The sequence below is a fragment of the Pimephales promelas genome, chromosome 6 (assembly GCF_988280905.1).
Source record: "Pimephales promelas chromosome 6, fPimPro1.hap1.1, whole genome shotgun sequence".
In the NCBI taxonomy this organism is placed as follows: Eukaryota; Metazoa; Chordata; class Actinopteri; order Cypriniformes; family Leuciscidae; genus Pimephales; species Pimephales promelas.
Window position 1 is genome coordinate 32662500 of NC_142774.1, and position 22438 is coordinate 32684937.

Here is a 22438-nt window from a genome sequence, read left to right on the forward strand (position 1 = left end):
GCGCACTGCGTACCCGCGCCGTCGGACAGGTTTTTAAAGGCGCAGTAACGCTTAAAGTCCCGATGAAAACAAACTTGACAATTTTCTATTTTTTATGGAATATTGCAGTATATATTATAAATCATTTAGCCATAATCGTTTTTTTTATTCATGTGCCCTGTAATCTTTAATATTATCTGATGACGTGTTTGTATGTTTATTTTTGACAATTTGCAGAATTTTGCCAATAAACCTGATTTGCAATGGGGTTCAATAATTTCGATTACATATAAATATCCTCCATGTTCAATGTTCCACAGAAGAAATAATGTTGGAGCGACAGACATTTTTAAATTTGAGTGAACTATCAAATAATACATTTGGCTTTCACGCAACAAAATTGCACACATACCTCAGACATGAATTTTGAAACTGTTGTTTGTCTGAGACTGACTGGTGATATGAAGAGAACCCTCCTGAAGATGAGCCCATTGAAAAAGCTGCCAGGCCAAGATGGCACTACTGGTCCCATGATCACCTCCATTTCTTATCCATTATATAATGAACTCAAAAGAAAGAATGAGATTTAATGGCAAAAAAAAAAAACGATTTATTTTTTACCACATCCCATGTTGATAAAACAAAGATAAACATGAGGAAATGTAGCTCATACATATGTAAAATATCCATTATCCGTAAAAAAAAAAAAAAAAAAAAAGGAATAGATTTTTTGAGTCGGCAACAAATACGGTGGATCAATATTTTCCCTTCTCTTGGAACAATTATTTTCTTAAGCAGCAATGTATATGGAAAGTATGTCAGTGATTAGTGTTTGTTTTGTTTTTTTTCTTCTTTCTGTAATTTGATGTATGTTTTTGGGAGAGGTTACAAGTTATTGGTAAATTGTAATAAACAAGGACATTGTTTTATCTGAGAAAGCATAACGTACATTATATTTGGCATTCAAGTTGTGCAAATCTCCTGAGATTTTGAGAAGGCAGAACACACATCCTATTCTTACCATGAAACTTTGATCTTACGATATAAAGAATAAAATCACAGTATAAAAAAAGAGATAAAGCGTCCACTGAAAATACAAAAAAGACACAAAGTCCCAGAGTGTTCATGACATTAAAAATTAAACCTAAAATTGTGTAACATTACTTTGCCTTAATAGAGGATCTTTCAGCATATTTTGTAGACCTTGATGGAAGACTGTTTTTTTGGCAGTTTGGGGTTTTCATTCCTTCGTATTTGCTTATAGTTTCACAACTGCTGAAATCAATTATTTAACTAAACCTAACTTAGTCCTGGAACGTTCAGAATTTAATGGCGCTTTTCCACTGCGGCTCAGTACGCTTCGACTCGGCACGGAACAGTTCGGCTCGCTTTGCGTTTCCACTGCAGTAATACCCCTTCAAAGTGTGTGGGACTGATCGTTATTTGCGCGCGCCTCTACTGCCATGACATCATCTTAAAAGCGCCACATTTTCAAACCCACAACACAGGAACAATGGAGACTATCGAGGGGATGGTGTTCCTGATTCTCGGTATGTGGTTGTTTTTAACTGCTAGACAGAAAAATGTGTTTAAAATGAGGCTGATGGCAGCAAAACAAAAATACTGCTAAAAAAGTGTCTCGTGTCGCAAATCCAATGACGCTAGTAGTGACGCTGGTAGTGACGATTCTGTCTGATCAATCAGTGATCTGCAGTGTTTCACATCACATTTTAGTACCGGTACGGTACGCTTGGAACCTCAACAGACCAGGTACCATTTAAAGCGACCTGAAGCGAACCGTACTGTACCTTACCATGCAGTGGAAAAGCACCACAAGTGAGCCGTACCGAACCGAACCGTACCGTACTATGCAGTGGAAAAGCGCCATAAGAAATCCCAAATCCAATCATAACGCATCACTGTGCTTCAAAACATTAATTAACCCAAAACCAGCAGACTGAATTAGATTTTAGCAGAATCTGCCCTTGGCATCTTGTCATTCGTTTTGAAGGCTTGGTTGAGTCCAAAAAGAGGTATCTTCGCACTGCCATGTGATCTCCTTTTCTCTTCCTTCTGCTCTTCTCAAATAATAGCCAAGTTCTATTCCTGGATCACATGCGAGTTGTCTCCCCACAGATGTTCAGAGATCTGCTGATTTTCTACATCTAAAAATATCCCAAAAAAAAAAAAAAAATCTCTTTCACAATGAAGAGCAGGTCCTAAAATCTGCAGGATACAGATCTGCCTTTAAATCTTCCAGAAGATCTTCTTCCTGTAGAGCAGGTAGGCTATGAACACCCATATAGAGGTGGCCAGGAGGTTCTGTGCCAGGTGCTCTGCGTGTGATTGGCTATTGGCCATCTTCCAGCGAAAAGGGAAGTATTCTTCGAACACTTCATGTCCCACATACACCAAGATGGAATTCATACCTGCCAAATAAAACATATTAAAAGCAGATTTTTTGAAGTCGACTGTTAAGTCGACGTCAAATAGTCGTTCATAACATGATATCACAGCAAAAGCAAACCACAAGGATACAATGAATTCCCAATGGACAAATTCAAGTCCCACCCTCCATTTTTTATTGTTCAAGAAGCCGGTTTACTCGTATATATTTTAAAATAGGGAAGAAAAAACTATTGCCATTTCTGTTTCATGCCGACCCTGGAACAGGCATTTGAAGGTAACTACTGTATATTGTCCCCTTAAGTTTTTTTTACTGCCACAATAGTAGTACAAACACGGATAGATATTTCTAAGTCATAGGGGTCAAATGTTAAATATATATATATATATATATATATATAGGAAGTAATAAAAGGTAAATTTGGGTGCATTCATCAATCTAGGTACATTCATTCTGGCTTTTTAAAGTGCTTACCGGGGTAGAAGAAAGGAGCTCCAGACCACCACTTCTTTACATCCACCGTGTAGTAAAAAACCCCCAGAGTCACAAAAGCAAAACAGCTGAGAGTCGTCACGTACGAAAAAGACCTGAAAGTCGCACAAGAAGCTGTGAATCACACATCAAACAATACATTCCTCTGCTAATGAAAGTGCTTTCACATATGAACAAGCTGTTCGTAAATTTGTGACCACAAATGACACTTGTCTTTTGTGAATTTTAACACATTAAAATAAGTAAAACTACAGGCAGATTGAGTTTACCACAAGTTTTTGTTGACAGGGATGAAGCCTTCATTTCTGGAGCACTTGGTCAATACAGCTGAGATGATCCCCTTAATGCAAAGATAGACAGCATGAGGTTTCCACAAACACAGCTTTATATAAATATTGACTGACTGTGTACATTTCAAATCATGTTTAAATCTTCTGATGTGTAGGGGTTCAAAATAAGACAACTTTAATATAAACATAAATAAATAAAAATACATTAAATGCATCCCTAATAGCACTACCAAACATTGTTACATGACGATCTGAAGCACTTGATTGTTATTGGTCATTCATGGCATTTCTGTGTTGAAATATTTTTGTATAAGAACTGCTTAGCTGTATACAGTAAATAGCCCTTATTTCTTACATAACTGCACCAATTAGGTCTCAAAATAATTTCTACTTACTGTAAATCAGTATTTAATGTTGATTTATGAATTTATCTGGTGAGTAGCCATGTAATTAATAGCATAATCAACTCTTTATCACAAAAATATACCTCTTTGTCAATACAGTCAATACATTCAAATACAATCAATAAAGTCATAACAGTAATATAGTGAAATGTTATTACAATTTTAAAAACCTGTTTTCTACAAATTCCTCAAACATCTTTCTAATATGCTAATTTGGTGCTCAAGAAACATTATTATTATGTTAAAAACACATGTGATGCTTAATATTTTTGTGAAAACTGTAATGCATTTTATTAAGATTATTTGATTAATAGGAAGTAAAAAAAAAACATTTATTTGAGGTAGACATATTTTGTAACAATATAAATGTCTAAAAATCTTACTGAGTTATTATATAAAGTGCTAGCAAAAACAAACAATAATCAGATGGTAAACATACCAGTATGAATCCCCAAATGAGAAACCGTGTGATTATTTGCCTGTGTTGGTCCCTGTAATGCAGCAGAATTTTCCCTGCCTGAAACACAAATGAACACAAAACATGCAATAGGATAAGACAATTATTAGATGTGATTCCCAGAAGCACTGCAGAACAAAAATAGTGAAGCATGTGACTGCACTGCTGAAACTGATTCAGTAAGAGAGAGGGAGGGAAAGGATAATCACTTATGATGCTATGAGGATTAAAAAAAAGAGAGAGAAATGGAAAAAAAGAAAACATCCAATTTATGGGGGTTTTAGAAGTGGAAGACGTCATAGTTGGGTAAACTTCTATAGTGGTGAATTGGAGACTACAACACATATAATGTTTGTATTCCCATTTGTTCCAATAGCAAAAGAAAAAAGAAAAAAAAAAACACGAGTGTTTAAAGACTTTCCAAAAGAAGGAAAATATATACATCACTCCCTCAGCCATTGTATTAGAAACACCCTCACAACAGTGATAATTCATTAATTAATTTATTCTCAGGGTAATAATAACAAAGTACACCATTATATATGTAATTATATTTTTAATGAAAATGTGAAAATTTGACAGTTGATAACACAGCATCACAGTCTGTGAAAAGGGTCCATAAATAAAGCTACTGGGATAACCAAATTTCTTCTCCTTGACTCACCTGAAGACCCAGAAAAGCCATCAATATGGAGTTGATGCTTCCCAAAACACCCTCAGGGTCAAAGGGCATCATAGACTGATATACAACCTATATATATGCACAGACAAAAACACAATGAATTGCATCAGCGAGTGGTAGTACAGAAAGTAAGAGTGGAAACTTATCTGTTGCTCTAGCAAATCGATTTCTGAATTTTAATCACATATTGATGAATTGATATCAATGCTTAAATCCCCACAAATCAATCTTTTAATCTACGTCAGTTGATTATTTGTAGTGTGCCTAAATTGCAATAAGCTTTGTGCTTAGTTACTTTTGATATGCAAAAAGGCAGCTTTCAAATCAGTCAATTTTATTACAAAATTAAAAAAAAAAAAAAAAACTATTTTGCCGCTCTGTAATGTAGGGTGACAGATTGCTGTAGCAGTTCAAGCGAAGAGGCAGCGAAAACACATGGGAACGGATCATCTCTTCCTCTTTACTGCTAGTTATTATAGCACTTAAATAAACATGAATGAACATCAGAAGGTATGTTGAAAGATACATTACAATTTACCAAAATGACATATAATCACTCAATTAATTTCAACCATGGAAAGACATTAATAAAACATCTAGAAAACTTTACATAAGGTTACATTTACCCCATTCAATGTCAATAGCTTGATGGTTAGTTAGAAAAATCATTTAAAATTTTGCTAAATATACGCGCTACATTACATATGCATTATATTTTTACTTAACCTGTTCTTCAATAATATATGTTTGAATAAATGTATGTATAAAAACAATTTATGACAGCCAGTTTAAAATGTTTATGTAAAAAAAAAAAAAAAAAAAAAAAAAAATCGAACTGGAGTAGAAACATAATTTTACCATTAAAAATGTATTTTACCATTAAAAATGTATACAATTTTAATGTTTGTATATTGTTAATTTAAACTTTTAAAATAATTGTAATGAACCAACTGACCGGGGTCTCTGCAGAGCACAGTAATTTATTTCCTAAATTATTTCCAAGTTTATTTCCTTGAGAAAAATATACATGTAGTGTATATGACATACATCAAAATGAATCAATGTAGAATCGAATCGAGATCAGAACTTGATTCAAATAGTGAAACTCAGCCCTACTAAATACGTCTGGCAGAATGACAAACAGTTCTTAGTTTTGGTGTCTGTTTACCCGTGATGAAGGTGTCTGGTAAATATGGTTATCTCTGAGCAACCAGCGATCAATGTAACCTGCAGCTCCACCAGTGCAGTTTTGGTACAGGCCAAAATCACCAATGCCCCCTGGACCCAAATAACCCCTGCAAGAGAGAGAGAGACATAAAGAAGAAAAATCTAGCAATTTCCATGCAAAATGCATGTCATGAATAGCAAATAGATGGACATGAGTCATGCTATTCAAATCACTTTCATTTGCATATTCATTTTATGTAGCACCAATCCATCCATCCATTCAATATAACCAATTACAACTGGCTAATAACACTATGAAATAACTATTTTTTCACCATTTATAATTTACCAGGGGAAAAAGTACTTTTTAAATATGCTAACATTTCTAATTAGCAGACAAATCTATTTATATATATATATAATGTCTTACTGATATTTATGCAAATATCATGTAATTTGAACAAATCAGAAAAAAAGTAGTTTCTGCAGCGGGTTCCCTTTGTGATTGCAAATGAGGCAGGGTATATGAGGAAGGACATTTAGACAGCTGTTAAAAAAATGACGCACTCATATCATGAGAATGAGTTTACTAACGTTGGGCAGTCTGGCACTGGGAGGAGGAATGTCAAGCATAACCATATCGTCTCTAAGACAATCACGCACAGCCATGCGGGCCAGTAGAGGCAGACATCATGCACCGAGTACCAAAATGTCTCCTGTGAACAAAAAGATGATGGACAATTTAAAATTATTATTATTATTTAAATTAACAAAATAATTACAGTAAGAGTTAATGCCAGTTAGACTGCCATTCAAACAAAAGTGGTGTATACAGTAGAAATACAAAAAGGGAACATTTTCAATTACATTCAGTTTCACTCAAAATTGGTATAATATAATTTGATATCAAAAACATTGCATTTAATTTAGATTTATCTCGTCTGTATGTGCGGTGCAAGAAATCACAGGCAAAGCAGTGCCAGCCTAACGCATTCGTGTTGCCAGATCTTGCAAGCAAATCAGTGAAGCGGGCAACACTGCAAATGCCCTCTGTGAAGCGAGTTTAGTTAACGATTATGAGTTTAGTTAACGATTATAACCCTGGTATATATGTTTCTATACAGTGTGTATGATTACGTGTGTGCATATCACATGTGGAGAAGGATAACATGACTCACACTTGACAGATTGGTTAGTCTGTCCTTGGCCACCACAAGATCCAAGACAGCGACAACAAGATATGTGAAGCCCAGACGCTGTAATACGCCAGGAATCCGCAAAGAGTTCCAAGATACTGTACAGATACATACACACACATGCATGACAAATCACCATTTATATTTTTAACAATATTTTCTATTACATTGTGTTTATAGTCTTCAACTTCACAATCAGAAGCATGATTTTGGAAACAGCTTCCTAAAAATAATTGGACATGGCGATTAAATGAAAATGTTGGGCTTTTTTTCTTTCTTGTGTTTGTATTTCCTAACAAAGTTGGGGTAGGAAACAGCTTGATGCCTTTTTTATGTTATTATCCAACAAAACCGTTATTTGCTACTTGCTATTGCTAGCAGGAGAAAAAAGGTATTCTCAGTGAGAGAACATTTCATTGGAGAAGAAATTCTATATTCTATTATGAACCTGTGAGCAAGTCGAGTCAATATTAAATATTTGATTAATTACCAGATTTTTTCTCATCTATTGAAAAAGATGTGCACTAGCATTCATATAGTAGATAACCTCAAAGTTGCAGACATGGCCTTAAAGGGATAGTTCACTTTGAAATAAATTTTTGATATGTTTTAGCTTACCTCAAGGGCATCCAAGATGTAAGTGTCTTTGTTTTTGCAGTAGTTTCAATTTTGATATTTTTAGGTCAAACCGTTCTTGTCTGTCAGTCTGCAGGTCTATGGTCACCACCTCAAAAATCATGCACAGAGAAGTCCAAATTAAACATGATTTAATGACTCGTAAATGTAAGTACACATTAATGGCCTAAGACACGAAACGAGCGGTTTGTGTGAGAAAACGAACAGTATTAATATTGTTTTTACCTCTCTCCGCAAGCGCCGGAAGTGATCTCTTCGGAAGTGAAGAAGAGTTTGAACGAGCATACATAATTGTTTTCTTTTACGACGGTTTAAACATCCCGGATAAGCACAAATTAGTACCATATTAATTGTGTAAACAATGAGTGACGTACATGTGCGAGAGATCACTTTCGAGGGTTTCCGGCGCCCGAAGAGCCTGCGAAGAGCCTGCGCCCTCAGATCACTTGGATGTGGCTTTGGTTACAAGAGGTTAAAACGATATAAATACTGTTTTTTTTTCTTACACAAACCACTCGTTTCGTGTCTTATGCCATCAATGTGTACTTACATTTAATTTGTTTAATTTGGACTTCTCTGTGGTCGCTCTTTGAGGTGGTGACCATAGACCTGCATTATATGACTGACAGACAAGAACGGTTTGACCTAAAAATATCAAAATTTAAACCACTGCGGAAACAAAGACACCTACATCTTGGATGCCCTTGAGGTAAGCTAAAACATATCAAAAAATAAATTCTAAGTGAACTATCCCTTTAAAACCATCAAGTCACAGGGCATCCAATGCAACAACAACAAAAAAAAATCAATGCATCTTCATTTGTTTCATATTCAATACTGAGGTGGTTCACACTGCATTTAGTTTATAAAACAGTACAGAATTTATTAATATCTGCAGGGATAGAGCTGCACTGTTTTGAAAGTTTCATGAAGAAAAATAAGTAAAAAAGTGTCCTACTCACAGGGTCCTTGGCAGTAGTTAGGATTGATGATGATGACTCCAATAAGAAAGAGTTGTAAGCTCCTCCAGACAATCCTCCACAGAAGATGAGTGCGTTTGACACCTCTGCGAATTGAACCACTCAGGGACAAACAAATAGAAGTACCCATAATGAACACAAACCTGTGAAGAAGAAAGTTAGATGATGCAAGACAGAAGGGGAGAAAAAAAATAGATACTCATTTTAGGAAGTGCTACTTTCTGGCGTGATTTCAAACACACAGATTAAGCATCATCCACAAATGGAACTGTGTGAAAGCCAATTTCTCTTCAACATCTGTAGCGCACATTTATCTCTGGAGTCTCTCTCATGCTTTGATCGCATTGGTCCCCCCAGGTTTCCTGTCTCTCTATACTATTTCTTTCTAATAAAATACAGTAAAGTCATCCAAAGCTATATCTTGGCTTAATATTTTGTGTAGGAAATGCAATATATTGGCTCAAAGCACCATTACCACAGATAGAATTAAAGAGATAGTTGAAACATGAAAATGCTGTCATTATTTACTTGCCTTCATGTCGTTCTTTCTTTTGTGGAACACCAAATGAGAAATTTTAGACCATATAGACACGTCATTCTTATTCCGTGATGGAAATTTTGATTATGTGAAGGCATGAAAGGGATTAAAGAGCTACAGGAGATTTTTAATGAATAAATACATACATTTCAGACAGTTTATCAAAATAGGGAATCATATGGTTTGAGAAGCCTTGGACAACACGGTCATACATAGTATCAGAATATTTATATTTCAAATAAATGTTCTTTTAAACTTTCTATTCATCCAATAATCCTGAAAGTATCACAGTTTCCTATCAATATTAGTAATAGTTAAATTTTTTTGAGTACCAAATCAACATATAAGAATGATTTTTGAAGGATCATGTGACACTGAAGACTGGAATAATCATGAAAAAAAAAATAACTTTGCCATCACAGGAATAACTAGCATTTTAAAATATATTAAACTAGAATTTATTTATTTTTCCTCCTTAGGAGCTTGACAGCCACCTGTCCCTACACTTACATTGTATGGGAAAAAGCAGTGAGAACATTCTAAACAGGCATCTCCATTTGTTTTTCACCAAAGAAAAAGAAAACTATGGTTTGGAACGACATGACGGTGAGGAAATGATGAAAGACTGTGCATTTGTATGTTTTACTACACCTTCCATGGTCATTTTATATAGGCTTCCTGCAACAACACAGAGGTGTCATGACTTTAACTAGCATCTTTTCAGCTGCAGAGCACAAAACAAGGTTATTGGGTTTAGTTCCGCTGTGAAACCAGTTTATGCTGACTTAGATGTGCCACTTCATTTGTGCCACAGTGATAAGCACCCATGCTTGGCTCCAATACACTACAGCTTATGCCAGAGCCGATGGAGCTCGCAGATTAATCAATGCATGGTACAGAAATAAAAAGCTTTACTGCAATACTGCGCTATAAAACAATAACTGAAACAGAGTTTAAGGAAGCTGCAAAAGTTGCAGTTGCGTCATTTGTGACGTTGGATTGGCTTACCAAGGAAACACGAGATCAGCCACTGTGAGCCCTGCAAGAGGAAGAACACAATCAGATACTTGTACTTTCTGTTGTCATGCCAAGGTCTATTAAATTCATGAGTGCTTTTCAGTAATATTCTAAATATGTTCATGAGGGAATGCGTGTGATGTCACCGTCGGCCGAAATGTCTGCAGTTACTCACAGTGAGTGGCAAAAAAAACTGAGTGGTTGTATTTGTTTTCAGTGTGAATGTCACGAAAAACAAACACAACACATATTAAGTGGGAAAGAGCTTTGCGATTGACTGTACAACTAGATTTGACAAATGGATCGCTGGAATTCACAGAAACAACTGGACTCCAGTCAGCAAAAGGTGGATTTGCAATTATCATTTTGTGCCAATATGCTGAATTTAGGTGTAAAACCATACCCATATATTTTAACTCATCAATTAAATATTTATCATTGCATATTCTGCATTATTCAACGTTTTTTAATAAACACTGACCAAAAAATAAAAACTTACAAGTGATCACCCGGATTTAGACATACCTATATTGTATTTATATAAAGACTTCACAGGCAAATTTGCTTTATGTTTAGGTCTATATTGCTTTTATTTCTCTGGTGTCGAAATCAGGCAAACATAAATGTCAGGCAACATGATTCCTGGCTGCATGTCAATATCCATGGATCACTGGATCTTTAGTAAGTTGTAAGGAACACTATATTGAGTCCAACAATTAGTTTAAATTGATAAAATTGTTCGTTTTAGTCGCATTTTCGCAGTTTTCCCTATTAAATCCAGCCATGCAGCAGATCTTTTGCCACTCAGTCAGGCTGAGGGGGATTGTTCCGGCGGGAAAGTGACGTCAATGCATTCCCTCTATACTAAATGTATTCCTCACCATTGCTACCAATGATAAATTATCTGGTGCTTAAAGGGTACATATCATGCTTTTAAATCATTCCTTTTTACATATAAATCATACATTTGTGATCTATATAAAGCGAAACTGCAATGCTTGGGTCTGAATTCTTCATTATCATAGCTCCACAGGCCCCTTTTCTAGCCCTTTTCTGATGTGCGTCTGTGAGCAACCCATTTTGAAGCGGCCTCTTTAAATAAAAAGGAGATGCGTCACACCCCGCCCGCTCTACAGGTAGCTGAGTTCACGGTCGGTTCAACTCCACCCTTTTTGGCCATTTATGTAGTTTGATTAAAGATATACGTTCGTTCATATAGCGTCGAAGAACGTTTTTATTCACACGTTCACAAAATATCAACAACGGAAAACTTGTCCATCAAGCCTTACATGTTCGAACCAGAGAGAGCGAGTGGAAAAAGAAAACCACGAACCTGCAGAACAACGTCTTCATATGGATGTATTGCAATGGTATGCAACTGTATTGTGTTATAAGTGAAAGTCGATTATTTCCCTTGTTAAAACAAGCACACTGACAAGATAAATGACTACGGTCTAATCTTACCACTGAAAATCTGTATTGATAATATGATACGTTTAGAAAAGCATCAGAAAACACAGCTGCTAAATGACCATTGATGAAACTCGGTAAGAGAACAATAATACTGCAGACGTGTAACGTTACTTCAAAACAAATACAAAGAAAGACAAAGGTACTGCTAAACCATGACCACCATGTGTTTTAAGAAAGTAAAGTACTTTATTTTTTATTAACGATATTTACCCCTCATTCAGACAAAGTCGATTGGCGAACCCTTCTTTATACTAGGGGAGGTTGTTGAAGTTGGAATCCTTGAAGTGCCTTCCGCACTTCGCGTGTGGGTCACTACATTAAACAACCGGACAATATGACTTGCCCTCTCATAACTTCTGCATCATTGAGCTTGGACTACAAAATCGGAGCGAGAAATAAAAATGGCGGATTGCTCAAAGTGTTGGGCCGATAGTCAATGTCCTTATTTGGCAGTACCGCTGAAAATACTGTGACGTAATTGTTCAAAATACGTCATAGCGAACAGAAAACTCTGAACAGGTAGCAAAATATGACCAAAACAGAATATAAAGATATAAACGAAGCACCTGAAGAGAATAATTTCAGCTTTTCTGTACTTATAAACACTCCAAATATACAACAAAATGCATTAAAGGGCTAAAAAAGTGAATTTAGCGTGATATGTCCACTTTAAAAGATATGCTATCAGCAATTGTAAAGAAAAAATGAGTTTACCATTCCAACTTTCGTGCCTGAAGAACCAGTAACGTCCACCTCCGTAGTTGACAAACACCATAATGACCAGAGCAAGGCTGTGGAGAAAACGGAAAGAGGTTCATTTTTGTCTTAACAGAGAATCTGGAATTAAACCAGACCACAATAAATAAGGAGAATGATTTGTTTTTATAAATTAGGCGGACAATAAAACACTGAAAAGTCAATTGTCAGGTAAGGTTACCAGCAAACGTAACCTTGTTTTAACAAATTCGAATTTAATCATTCTATTTCAGGATAATAGGAAATGAAATGCAAATTACATGTTGACAACCAGCTTCGCAGTATGCAAAGTAGAAGCTTCTGTGCAAGATCATTTTCACCTGCATGTTTCAATTCCCATCTCAAGCGCATTGGACCCGAAACAATTAGTGAAAGAGCACCATACCCACGGAAAGTATCCAAAGAACGAAGCCTCCTTCCTGTAGTGGCAGGAATTATCGATTCCGTAGAGGCATTTACCAATCTGTTTGGAGTGCCAAGCTCCTGGAGAGGAAGAGAGAAAGAGAGACAGTGAGAGTGTAAAAAAAAGAAAAGGAATTTAAAATTCCTTTTCATGCTTGTATTTTTTCCCACATAGCTGGAACCCGCAAAAAAGAACCACTACATATTTGAACTATGACAAAAACACTATATTTGGTGTTTTGAGATTCTATTTGAAAGATCTTAAAATCATGCAGAGAACATATTAAATGTGTAAAAAAAAGGTGAAAAGAAAAGTGAAAAGCACTCTTACCGAGTTTATCAGCCTCTCGATCTCCACTGTGCTTCCCAAGCGAATAAGTAGATTTGTCACCACATCCAGCCTTTAAAAATGGAAGAACTCTATTTTACAAGCATTTATAAAAGCTGCGACAAGCTGTTCTGGCTTTTTCAAATGTCATCTGGTTAAAACATCTTGATGTCTTTACCTTTTAACTGTGTTCCAGATAGCAGATAATACAGCCAGAAAAGCAAATACCAGAAAAGCGAACAAAATGGCTGGAAAAAATAACAAACAAACAATAAAACTACTCATTCATTCAGCCCAATATTTTACCTGTTTTATTGCTATATTTTTTCCCAGAATTAAAAACAAATTCTCTTTCGTGAGAATTTATAGGCCCAGGCCATTTCATCTTCTGATATCTGTATAGGTTTTGTAAATAATGTGTAAAATAACACTTAATTTAAATTTAGCACGTCTCATTTACAAGTGTAAACTGACTGACATTAAATCAGTCAGATGTTGTCATCAAGGTTGACTCACGCAAGTAGCTGTTGATGGGCTCTGAATCAGTTATCATAGTGCAGCTGACCTGCGACGCCTCATTCAAGTTCTTCACCCAAAGAGAATAGTTCCCATGCTCCCCAAAGTGGAAGTGAACACTGGAAGAACAAATCAATAGTCTGACAATAATACCTGGCATTGACAATACTGCCCAAAAGAAATAAACATGGTGAGAATGTATTTGGTATTATAAAGTTGGTCAGAAACTGGCATTGCTCTGTGTTAAATGTATCTATGCATAACTCACTTGCATTGCTCCAGGTTTGCAGAGGTGCTGTTGACCTGCAGTGTCAAAGCGTGTTGTGTGCTTACAACAAACCCTACTGTAGTGGGGGTCCCAGAAACTGGCCTTGCAGGTAATATTCCCAACGGCTGGGGCAAACACTAATGCACACGCATGCACAGACAACACAGGGATAAAGAGGTCCAGTTGGAACAATACTATAGCATTAAGCAGCATTATACTGGTACATTTAACCATGTTATTACCATATAATTACTCGCAGCATTCAGTATTAAAGTCAGCATGAAAATGGCAGTTGCAAAGACGTAATTTTTGGCCAGGCTGTTATACAAAAAAAAAAAATAATAATAATAATATATATATATATATATATATATATATATATATATATATATATATATATATATATGCAAAAACAAGAGCGAACCATGAAATATTAATAAGTAAGTGTATGCCTTTTTGCATTCATTTTTTGGCATAGAAAAATAAAACCTGTAGCTGTAGTTTAACCCGTTTACCAAGTTTAGCATTTTGTTCTTCCGTCATATTTAAAATATTTAAAGACATGAGAAATGAGATGAAGTCATGACATGAAAAATGTAACTTAACTTGATCTTTTGATAAGATGTCTTTACCATTAAAATCCTGCAACTTTCAGAGCTTACAATGTCCTTCACATTATAAAAAAAGCATGTATTGAGGCTATGTTTACACGAAAACGATTCTGAAGAGAAAACGCAAAAGTGGCGTTGCATTATCACTTTTCATTCTGCGTTTAGACGAGCGTTTTGGGTGGGAAATCCGCATGCATATGGTGACGCAAAAGTGTGTGAAATTCAATGTAGTATGCACTCTAGGCGGCTAGGTGGCAATGTGGAGCACTGCCACACAACAACACCAAGTCTGCGCGCCTGCGTACAACCTTCACTGTCAAGCAGACTTTTGCGTTTTTACCCTATACACGGAAATGCGGCGGTGGAGCGTTTTTAAGATTTCCACTCTGAAGAGTGATTTCACTTTTTTTGCGTATTTAAGCCCCCAAAACACCGCCGTGTAAACGAAAGGCACATCCGATAAAATATTTTTACGTTTTCACCCGTGAGCGTTCTTGTGTAAATAGGGCATTAATCAAGCTCCAAATACAGTTTGGATATTTTGGGATTTGTGACGTCACATGGGCAAATACATTTGCATATGTCTGCCTCCAAAGCAAGACATCGACAAATAGTTTTTACATTGTCGAACAATAGGCCCCGCCCACTGGCGTTCAGTCACTAAATAGCTGACACCTGCCTACACCACATGCGAGCATCGTGTCAAAGGCAAATAGAACCCACTAAAGGGATACGCTTTTTCATATTAAACTATGTTATTCAGCTATATCGCAAATTGCATGTAAACAATTTCATAATGATTTTTCTGTGAATGTCTGCTTTTTATGGATGATGTTTGCAAAACACTTATTCATGTGTAATAGCGAGTGGCCGTTGATGCTGTTTCCAATGCAATTACGTTAGCCAATCATAACATTGGCTGTGACAAAAATTAAAGGAGCCGCCCATTAAAAAGTAGTTATTTTAGACAGAGAATGAGGATTGAAAATATTTTATTATATTTCCACATATATTTATTGTTGTGCAAAAAATGTTATTAACTTTATAATATATACCATATACACTACCGGTCAAAAGTTTTAGATCAGTAAGATTTTTTATGTTTTCAAATGAAGTATCTTCTGCTCACCAAGGCTGCTTTATTTGATGAAAAAACAATGACAAAAAGTAATATTGTGAAATGACAATTTAAAATGACTGCTTTCTATTTTAATATATTTTAAAATGTAATTTGAAAGCTGAATTTTCAACATCATTACTGTTTCTGATTACACATCAGTTCTCAGTGTCACATGATCCTTCAGAAATCATTCTAATATGCTGATTATGCTCAAAAAAACATAAATTATTGTTTTCAATGTTGAAAACAGTCATGTACCACCCCCCCCCCCCCCAAAAAAAAAAAAAAATTCTATGATGAACAGAAAGTTCAAAAGAACAGCATTTAAAATATAATCTTTTCTAACATTATAAATGTCTTTACTGTAACTTTTGATCAATTTAACTCATCCTTGATGAATAAAAGTATTTTCTATTTTCTTTCCCCAAAAAAAAAAAAAAAAAAAAAAATTCCTACTGACCTTAAACTTTTGAATGGCAGTGATTAATGTTACAAAAGCTATCCATTTCAGATCAATTCTGTTCTTTTGAACTTTCTATTCATCAAAGATTCCTGAAATAAAAATGCAAAAAACTGTTTTCAACATGGATAATAATCATAAATGTTTCTTGAGCATCATATTATAATAATTTCTGTAGGATCATGTGACACTGAAGACTGGAGTAATGATGCTCTAAATTCAGCTTTCTTCACATGAATAAATTACTCTTCACTATATATTCACATAGAAAACCGCTGTTCTAAATTGTAATAATATTTTTGTACAATAGTACTGTTTTTTTTGTTTGTTTGTTTTTTTATTCAAATAATTGCAGCCTTGGTGACTTTTTTTAAAAACATAAAAAATCTTACTGATCTAAAACTTTTGACCGGTATTGTATATATAAGATAACATTAAAATAATAATAATAAAAAAAAAAACTGTCATGACCCCTTTAAAAACATAGTTTGATGGTTTAATCCTACTTGTACAGTCATTAAAAACAAATCCCCAAACTAATCCCCTCCAGACATCACTTTTGGCCTTACTGTATATGCAAGTGAAATTGATTTCATGGTGACTTTAACACCATGCAGCTCAAGATGAGCGATTATCGCATGCCTCTGATAAATTGTAAATTGCAAATGGTAAATTCTGCATGCATTATATACCTAGAACATGAATATTTGATACCTGATAGCAGTGATCAGAAAGCACATATAACATCATTTCATTCTCGATCTCATTGACCACCGACAGGGCGGCCTCATCCATCTTCAGGACAGAAGTCTTGTGGTGAGGGTGAGAAACTGAAAGCAAAGCCACTTGATCATCACCGACTATGACACATTTGCAACACAAATATATAAGTTATATGATCAGAGATTGCAGTTAACCACTCTCTAAATAGGTAGCTTATGTAGGAATCACACCTTCAACGCACAAAAATGCTGTGCAGATAAGCATTTAGACTAGAATTTCTTCACAAGAAATACAGAGACAGATTTTCTTCTAGCAACAATTTCTAAATACACTCACCACTCTGTAGACTTCAGTAGTAGCCTCTTATTCAATTCAACCTAACTGTAGGTCTCCTAATGAAACTAAATGGTCAGCTGCTTTGGTGATACTGCAGTATTACAATAGTTACTCTGTCCCTCCTCCAGTCACATGCCTGCACTAATCTGCCTCACAAGAAACATCATAAAGCTGCCAAGATCTATCAAACGAGGGAAATTTGAATCCAAATGCATCCCTAAATGTTTTTGCTGTGGTCACATAGTAGCGTCATATTAAACATATGCAAATGCAAGTTAAAGAATAAAATAAATAATAATAATAATAATTTGGTTGCCTTACAGTTATGAGTGCAAAATACAAAAAATACATTGAGGTGAATCACAATAAGAAGTTAAATTATTATTATTATTATTATTTAAAGGTAAATTAGCATTGGCTACAAACAGCTAACCTAATAGTGGTGCTAGCTGGTTAGCTTGCTAAGATGACTAGAATTATAAAAACAAAAGGGAACCAAAACATCAGGAAATGTGTTTTATATTTAACATCATCGAACACATAACGTTACAGAAAGGTTGGTTTTAAGGCATGACACTCACGGGCAGGTCGATCTGTCATATGGGCTGCACATAGAGCTATTAAAAGAACAATCACAGCACAAACAGTCCATCTGTATCCCGCTTCAGATGCCATAACATCACATTTCACTGCCTCCTCTTTTCGATCCTTTCTTGATGTAAAGATTTCCCCCTGTTTCATTACAACATACTTCCGATCCCTCCTTTCTAGCAGCGCAAGTAGTGGAAGAGAGAAGGTTCAAAGTACATCGACTAACGTTACTCGCTTGATATGTGTTTCAAAAGCTAGCGATCTCTTTTTACTTACCTACAGCACCATTTTTGAATTCTGAGGCATTCTGGGGGTATGTCGATGACTATAAAATCTGAACTAACTTTTGAACACATTTTTGAACGCTTTAATTATACTCATAATTAAATGTGAAACTTTAAACGCACTACGCCCTTGCTGTCTAAGTAGGCAGCTCATTACGTTTAGAGACACGGCCAAGCGGTCATTCCTTATTTGAGCCATTCCACCGAAAGGGGGACATTTCTGTCCCCAGGAAGTTATGTATAAAATTGCAAGAAAAATAACTCTAAAATATATTTTATTATTAAGCAAAATGTCATGCACATTAAGTTAACTACAAATTTAAAACGTATAATTACAAACATTAATAAAAACGACACGGAACACTAAAAAATAGCATTTTCTGCATGTCCCATATCTCTAAATTTACAATGAAATATTATGATTGAAATCCTTCAGAAATCAGATTTTTCTTGCATTGTTGTGTGACTTAATATCCAAACTGCTTTAAAATGAAAAAAGAAGAAAAAAAAACATTTGATCTAATATTTTAGACAAAATACACATTTTAGTCATGTCCCCGGGTTTTCAATCAGCCATATGCCATATATTTGATAACTTTTGCTTAAAAACTCAATCCTGTTACTTTCAGTCCATACATACATACATATACATACATACTTCGGTCATCTTCAAAATGAAAAAAATGCTTTTTTTTTTTTATCAAAATACACCTTGCTTTAATAGTGATTTTATTGGCACAAATATCAATTTTTTTGAACATAGAACCAACAATTTATTTAAAATAAACACTTTCTTGTGGGGAAAACAAAGGAATTAATTGACATGCTTCTAAACTTTTTAAATGACACATGATTTTCAAGATTGAGAAAACATGCGTCCATATTCTGCTTAAACCTTGTAAAAAAATAAATAAAGTAAAGTTGCCTGAGATTGACCAATACACATTTTGAATAGTTATATGTGTAGTATTAGATTCAATGTTGAATGATATTTTTGAAGAGTTACAACAAGCAAATGTCACCCATTCGGTGGAATGGCCCACATACCGGTATGTGGCTCTCTGGATACATTTTTACATTAGCCATATTCACCTAAGATGATTGGAAAGATTTGGCAATGGGCAGCTGTATAGGCTACTTGTACACTCATATTCTGAGATCATATAAAAAAAATCTAATTTAAACTTGATATAAACAGAAACGATTTCAGGAAGGATTTGGGATTTTGATAAATTTACATATGAGAAATGTTTCTTTACTATTTCTAGGTCACAAATCAATCAAAATTGCCAATGCACATTTGTAAAATTGATTATGTGTTAATGCAGCATTAGTGCAATCATAAGCAATATAGGCTAATACAAATATAAACAATGTAAACATTATAAATTAAATATAACAATCCCTTATTAATCTAATGATTTATCAGTGCATTAACATTACATTTTTAAAATGCCAAAATATGCCAAAAATCGTATGCATTTTTTTTTTTTTTGAAAAACTTTATTGTTATTATTGTTATTAGCAATAAGCTATGCAATAATGCAATGACAACATGTTACAGTGACTTTGGGATGTCAAGATGACTAAATATTGTAGCAAATCACTTTTTTTTTCATTTTGTGTCTGATCTTAATAATACAAAAGTGTGTGTGTGTGTGTGTGTGTGTGTGTAAGGAACTTTGCTTAAGTGCAAGAAGAAACAGTTGCTGGAAGTTACATTGTGATGTCTTGTATTTTAGCGGTAGAAAATAAGCACAGATGCTTGTATGAGCTCTTTAGATGCACCGTCTTTTGTTGCACCGTTATTTGCACCCTGATAGGCGAAATCGCTGCAATAAGTGTTTGGAAAGTAGCCACCACCACCAATGCAATACTACAAAACAAATAAATGTACAGATATAAATGACAATACACTAAGGAATAGACATGTCACAAATGGGACAAAACTGATAAAAGTGTAAAGAGAATCCAGGCTCAATAAACATTAGGTCAACATTTCTGTCATTTGGAATACTCACATACTGCACATAGCATCCTTTCGGCCTGACCCCAGAACACATTGCATAGGCCTCCTTGTAATGGTTGAAAACTCTGAATGTTACATATCCAGGGTCAAAATCCGCTGTAAGAAAATCACTGAATCATTCTGGAGTCTAAAACACAAAACTCACATTTTCAATTCAAGCTGTAATTACTCTCTACTTCTAACTCATTCTAATAAACTTTCATTAAAGAGGTTAGAAATAAATAGCCTACTTTATGCAAGTGTGAATGCAGATGTGAGTGCTTGCCTTAGTTCAACAATATTTGTGGGTCCACCCCAACCTTACTGTCTGGGCTTTAGGTAAAAGGGAATGTTCTCAGAACTTTCTCTAGTTCTGGCAAGGCTCTCTCAGTTATGAACAAATATTCTTTTTACATTAATAAAATAACCTTGAGTTATCTCTAATAATGTTTTCAAAATGTTAGCACAAAAAAAAAATTGTACTTACAAGTTGTTAATGGAATGTTAATGGAATTGAATGGAATTTACTTGGACATCTAATGTTTTTCAATTTTCATCTTTTTTTTATTTATTTATTTTTTAAGTAACATTCCCATCAATGCTAAAATGTTCCCTCAATGTTCGCACAACCAAAAAAAAAAAAAAAACATTCAGAAACTTAATGGGAACGTTATAGCAAAATGTTTGTAGAATGCATTTTTGTTTGCTGGGAAGGTGCGGTTACATTTGCCATCAAGTATTTTCACAAAAATTCTGTAATTTCGATAGGAATTCACAGCATTGATAATTTCGCATGAGGGTGAAAGATTACCACATGCAGACTTCTTAATTTTTATGCATTACTTTTAAAAGTAACTTTCACCAACACATGAATTTGTAAATTGCTTGTTGTATTGCTGCATTCATAAGGATACTAAAGACTTTCAAATTTCAAATTTCACATTTCAAAATTTCAAAATAAATTTTTCAAATTTTAATCTGGACTGGCTGCACTGATTCAAAAGATAAAAATTGAGAACCCCTAATCTCAAGCTTTCTGTTCTGGAAGTTTCATCTGCAAGAGGATTATCAATATTTATACTGTTCATGAGTAAATGTAAGATTTACCTCTAACATATTCTCCATACAATTCTTTAGTCCTCATCTCGTCACCAACTTCATAAACAATAGGAACCGAAATCAGGGCATCAGTACTGCATGACCCTGAGCCATATTTTAAAGGGTGTTTCTATGGGGGGGAAAAGACAATTTAATGCAAATATTTCTTTTAATTACACTTAGACCGCCATTATTTTTTGTGTTTAAATCTCAGAAATACTGAGCTAGATCTCGTAAAAGATGAAAAGTAAATTTGAAAAAGTACCTTAAAGAAGTTGTAAAGATTCCCTCCAAACAGTGTCAGAAATTGGTTCTTAGTGTGGCGTAAAACAGAAGCAACTCTCCAGAACTCCAGGTCATGATCATTGGTAACATGCCACACGGCAATATCTTTTGCACGGATGTCAAAATAGCCAGGATTCTGTAATAGGCAATAAGTTTATGTATAATGCTGACTTGTGTAATATATATGCACAATACATTTTCTGCTATTTTATTTAGACAGCTGTACCTTGTAGTCATCATTGGTGGCAGCTTCTGGAGTCCCAAATATGACTTTATTAGCCCATCATCTCCCGCAGGATAATTTACAGCATTGCCTTGTTGGCTTGTCCAGCGATCACCTACAGTGCATTGCCCGTATATGTTGTTCTCATGTACACTGGCCACCAGTGTCCAGCCTCCCCCATTGGTGGTCATGTCACAGTACGTTTGGTAAATCCCATTGTTTTTAGAGAGCAAGAAGTACAAACCATCAAGGGAATATAGTCAGAGTGTTATAATATTGTGCTGAAATGAGTCTGTTGTGCTGAAAGTGATCATGCATACCTTTTTTCTTCCCATGTTTATTCAGAAGTTCTCAGCAACTTTTTGCAGTGACTTTTATCACCTCCGGGATTTTAGCTGTATGGGTGTTACCTGTAGGAAACAATATTCTGGAATTTACAGACAAATGAGTGATAGAACATTTTCAATTAGTTAATAATGTTCAAATGTTGTTAATTATCCCATTAAAACATGATTTAACAGTCTCATCTTTACCATCAGTTCCTTCTTTACAAAGTCACCATAAAAAATGTTTCTTTTTTTGCTTCGAGAGATAAATGTTTCATTGTGCTATATATGCTGAATTTATGGCTCACTAATACTTACTCGATTCATAGATGAGTATGCTAAGTGAAAGCACAACAGGAGGAATCCAGCTGACTCCATGTTGTAA

At 34.9% G+C, this 22438-nt stretch overlaps 2 protein-coding genes across 3 annotated transcripts; both read right to left on the minus strand.

Moving 5' to 3' along the window:
- Positions 1 to 810: 810 nt before the first annotated feature.
- hgsnat (heparan-alpha-glucosaminide N-acetyltransferase) lies at positions 811 to 18062 on the minus strand. 2 transcript variants are annotated; one of them, XM_039674668.2, is made up of 18 exons: positions 17820 to 18062; positions 16894 to 17009; positions 13989 to 14125; positions 13721 to 13839; positions 13383 to 13452; positions 13208 to 13277; positions 12860 to 12957; positions 12433 to 12509; positions 10237 to 10267; positions 8673 to 8833; positions 7057 to 7172; positions 6473 to 6594; positions 5880 to 6006; positions 4694 to 4780; positions 4012 to 4089; positions 3148 to 3218; positions 2861 to 2973; positions 811 to 2408 (listed from the first exon to the last, which is right to left on the minus strand). In XM_039674668.2, the coding sequence occupies exons 1-18, from the start codon at positions 17977 to 17979 to the stop codon at positions 2227 to 2229; spliced, it is 1935 nt and encodes a 644-aa protein (XP_039530602.2). In that variant the 5' UTR covers positions 17980 to 18062; the 3' UTR covers positions 811 to 2226. The 2 variants fall into 2 exon arrangements, with proteins under 2 accessions (XP_039530602.2, XP_039530603.2); XM_039674669.2 differs by lacking the exon at positions 17820 to 18062 and adding an exon at positions 17239 to 17345.
- A 748-nt stretch (positions 18063 to 18810) lies between these two features.
- Positions 18811 to 22431, minus strand: itln1 (intelectin 1). The gene is given in 9 exon segments (XM_089132855.1): positions 18811 to 19989; positions 20135 to 20238; positions 21229 to 21349; positions 21485 to 21640; positions 21731 to 21789; positions 21792 to 21975; positions 22049 to 22137; positions 22372 to 22404; positions 22407 to 22431. Coding segments are annotated over 9 exon segments (909 nt in total). The 3' UTR covers positions 18811 to 19851.
- Positions 22432 to 22438: the final 7 nt, after the last annotated feature.

Excerpts from the sequence above, each read along its gene's own strand:
- hgsnat (XM_039674668.2), bottom strand. The coding sequence starts at position 17,979 with ATGAAACAGGGGGAAATCTTTACATCAAGAAAGGATCGAAAAGAGGAG. Across the intron at positions 13,840-13,988 it reads GCAAACCTGGAGCAATGCAA|TGTTCACTTCCACTTTGGGG; the intron begins GTGAGTTATGCA and ends TTGTTCTTCCAG. Across the intron at positions 12,958-13,207 it reads TCGAGAGGCTGATAAACTCG|GAGCTTGGCACTCCAAACAG; the intron begins GTAAGAGTGCTT and ends CTTCCTCTCCAG.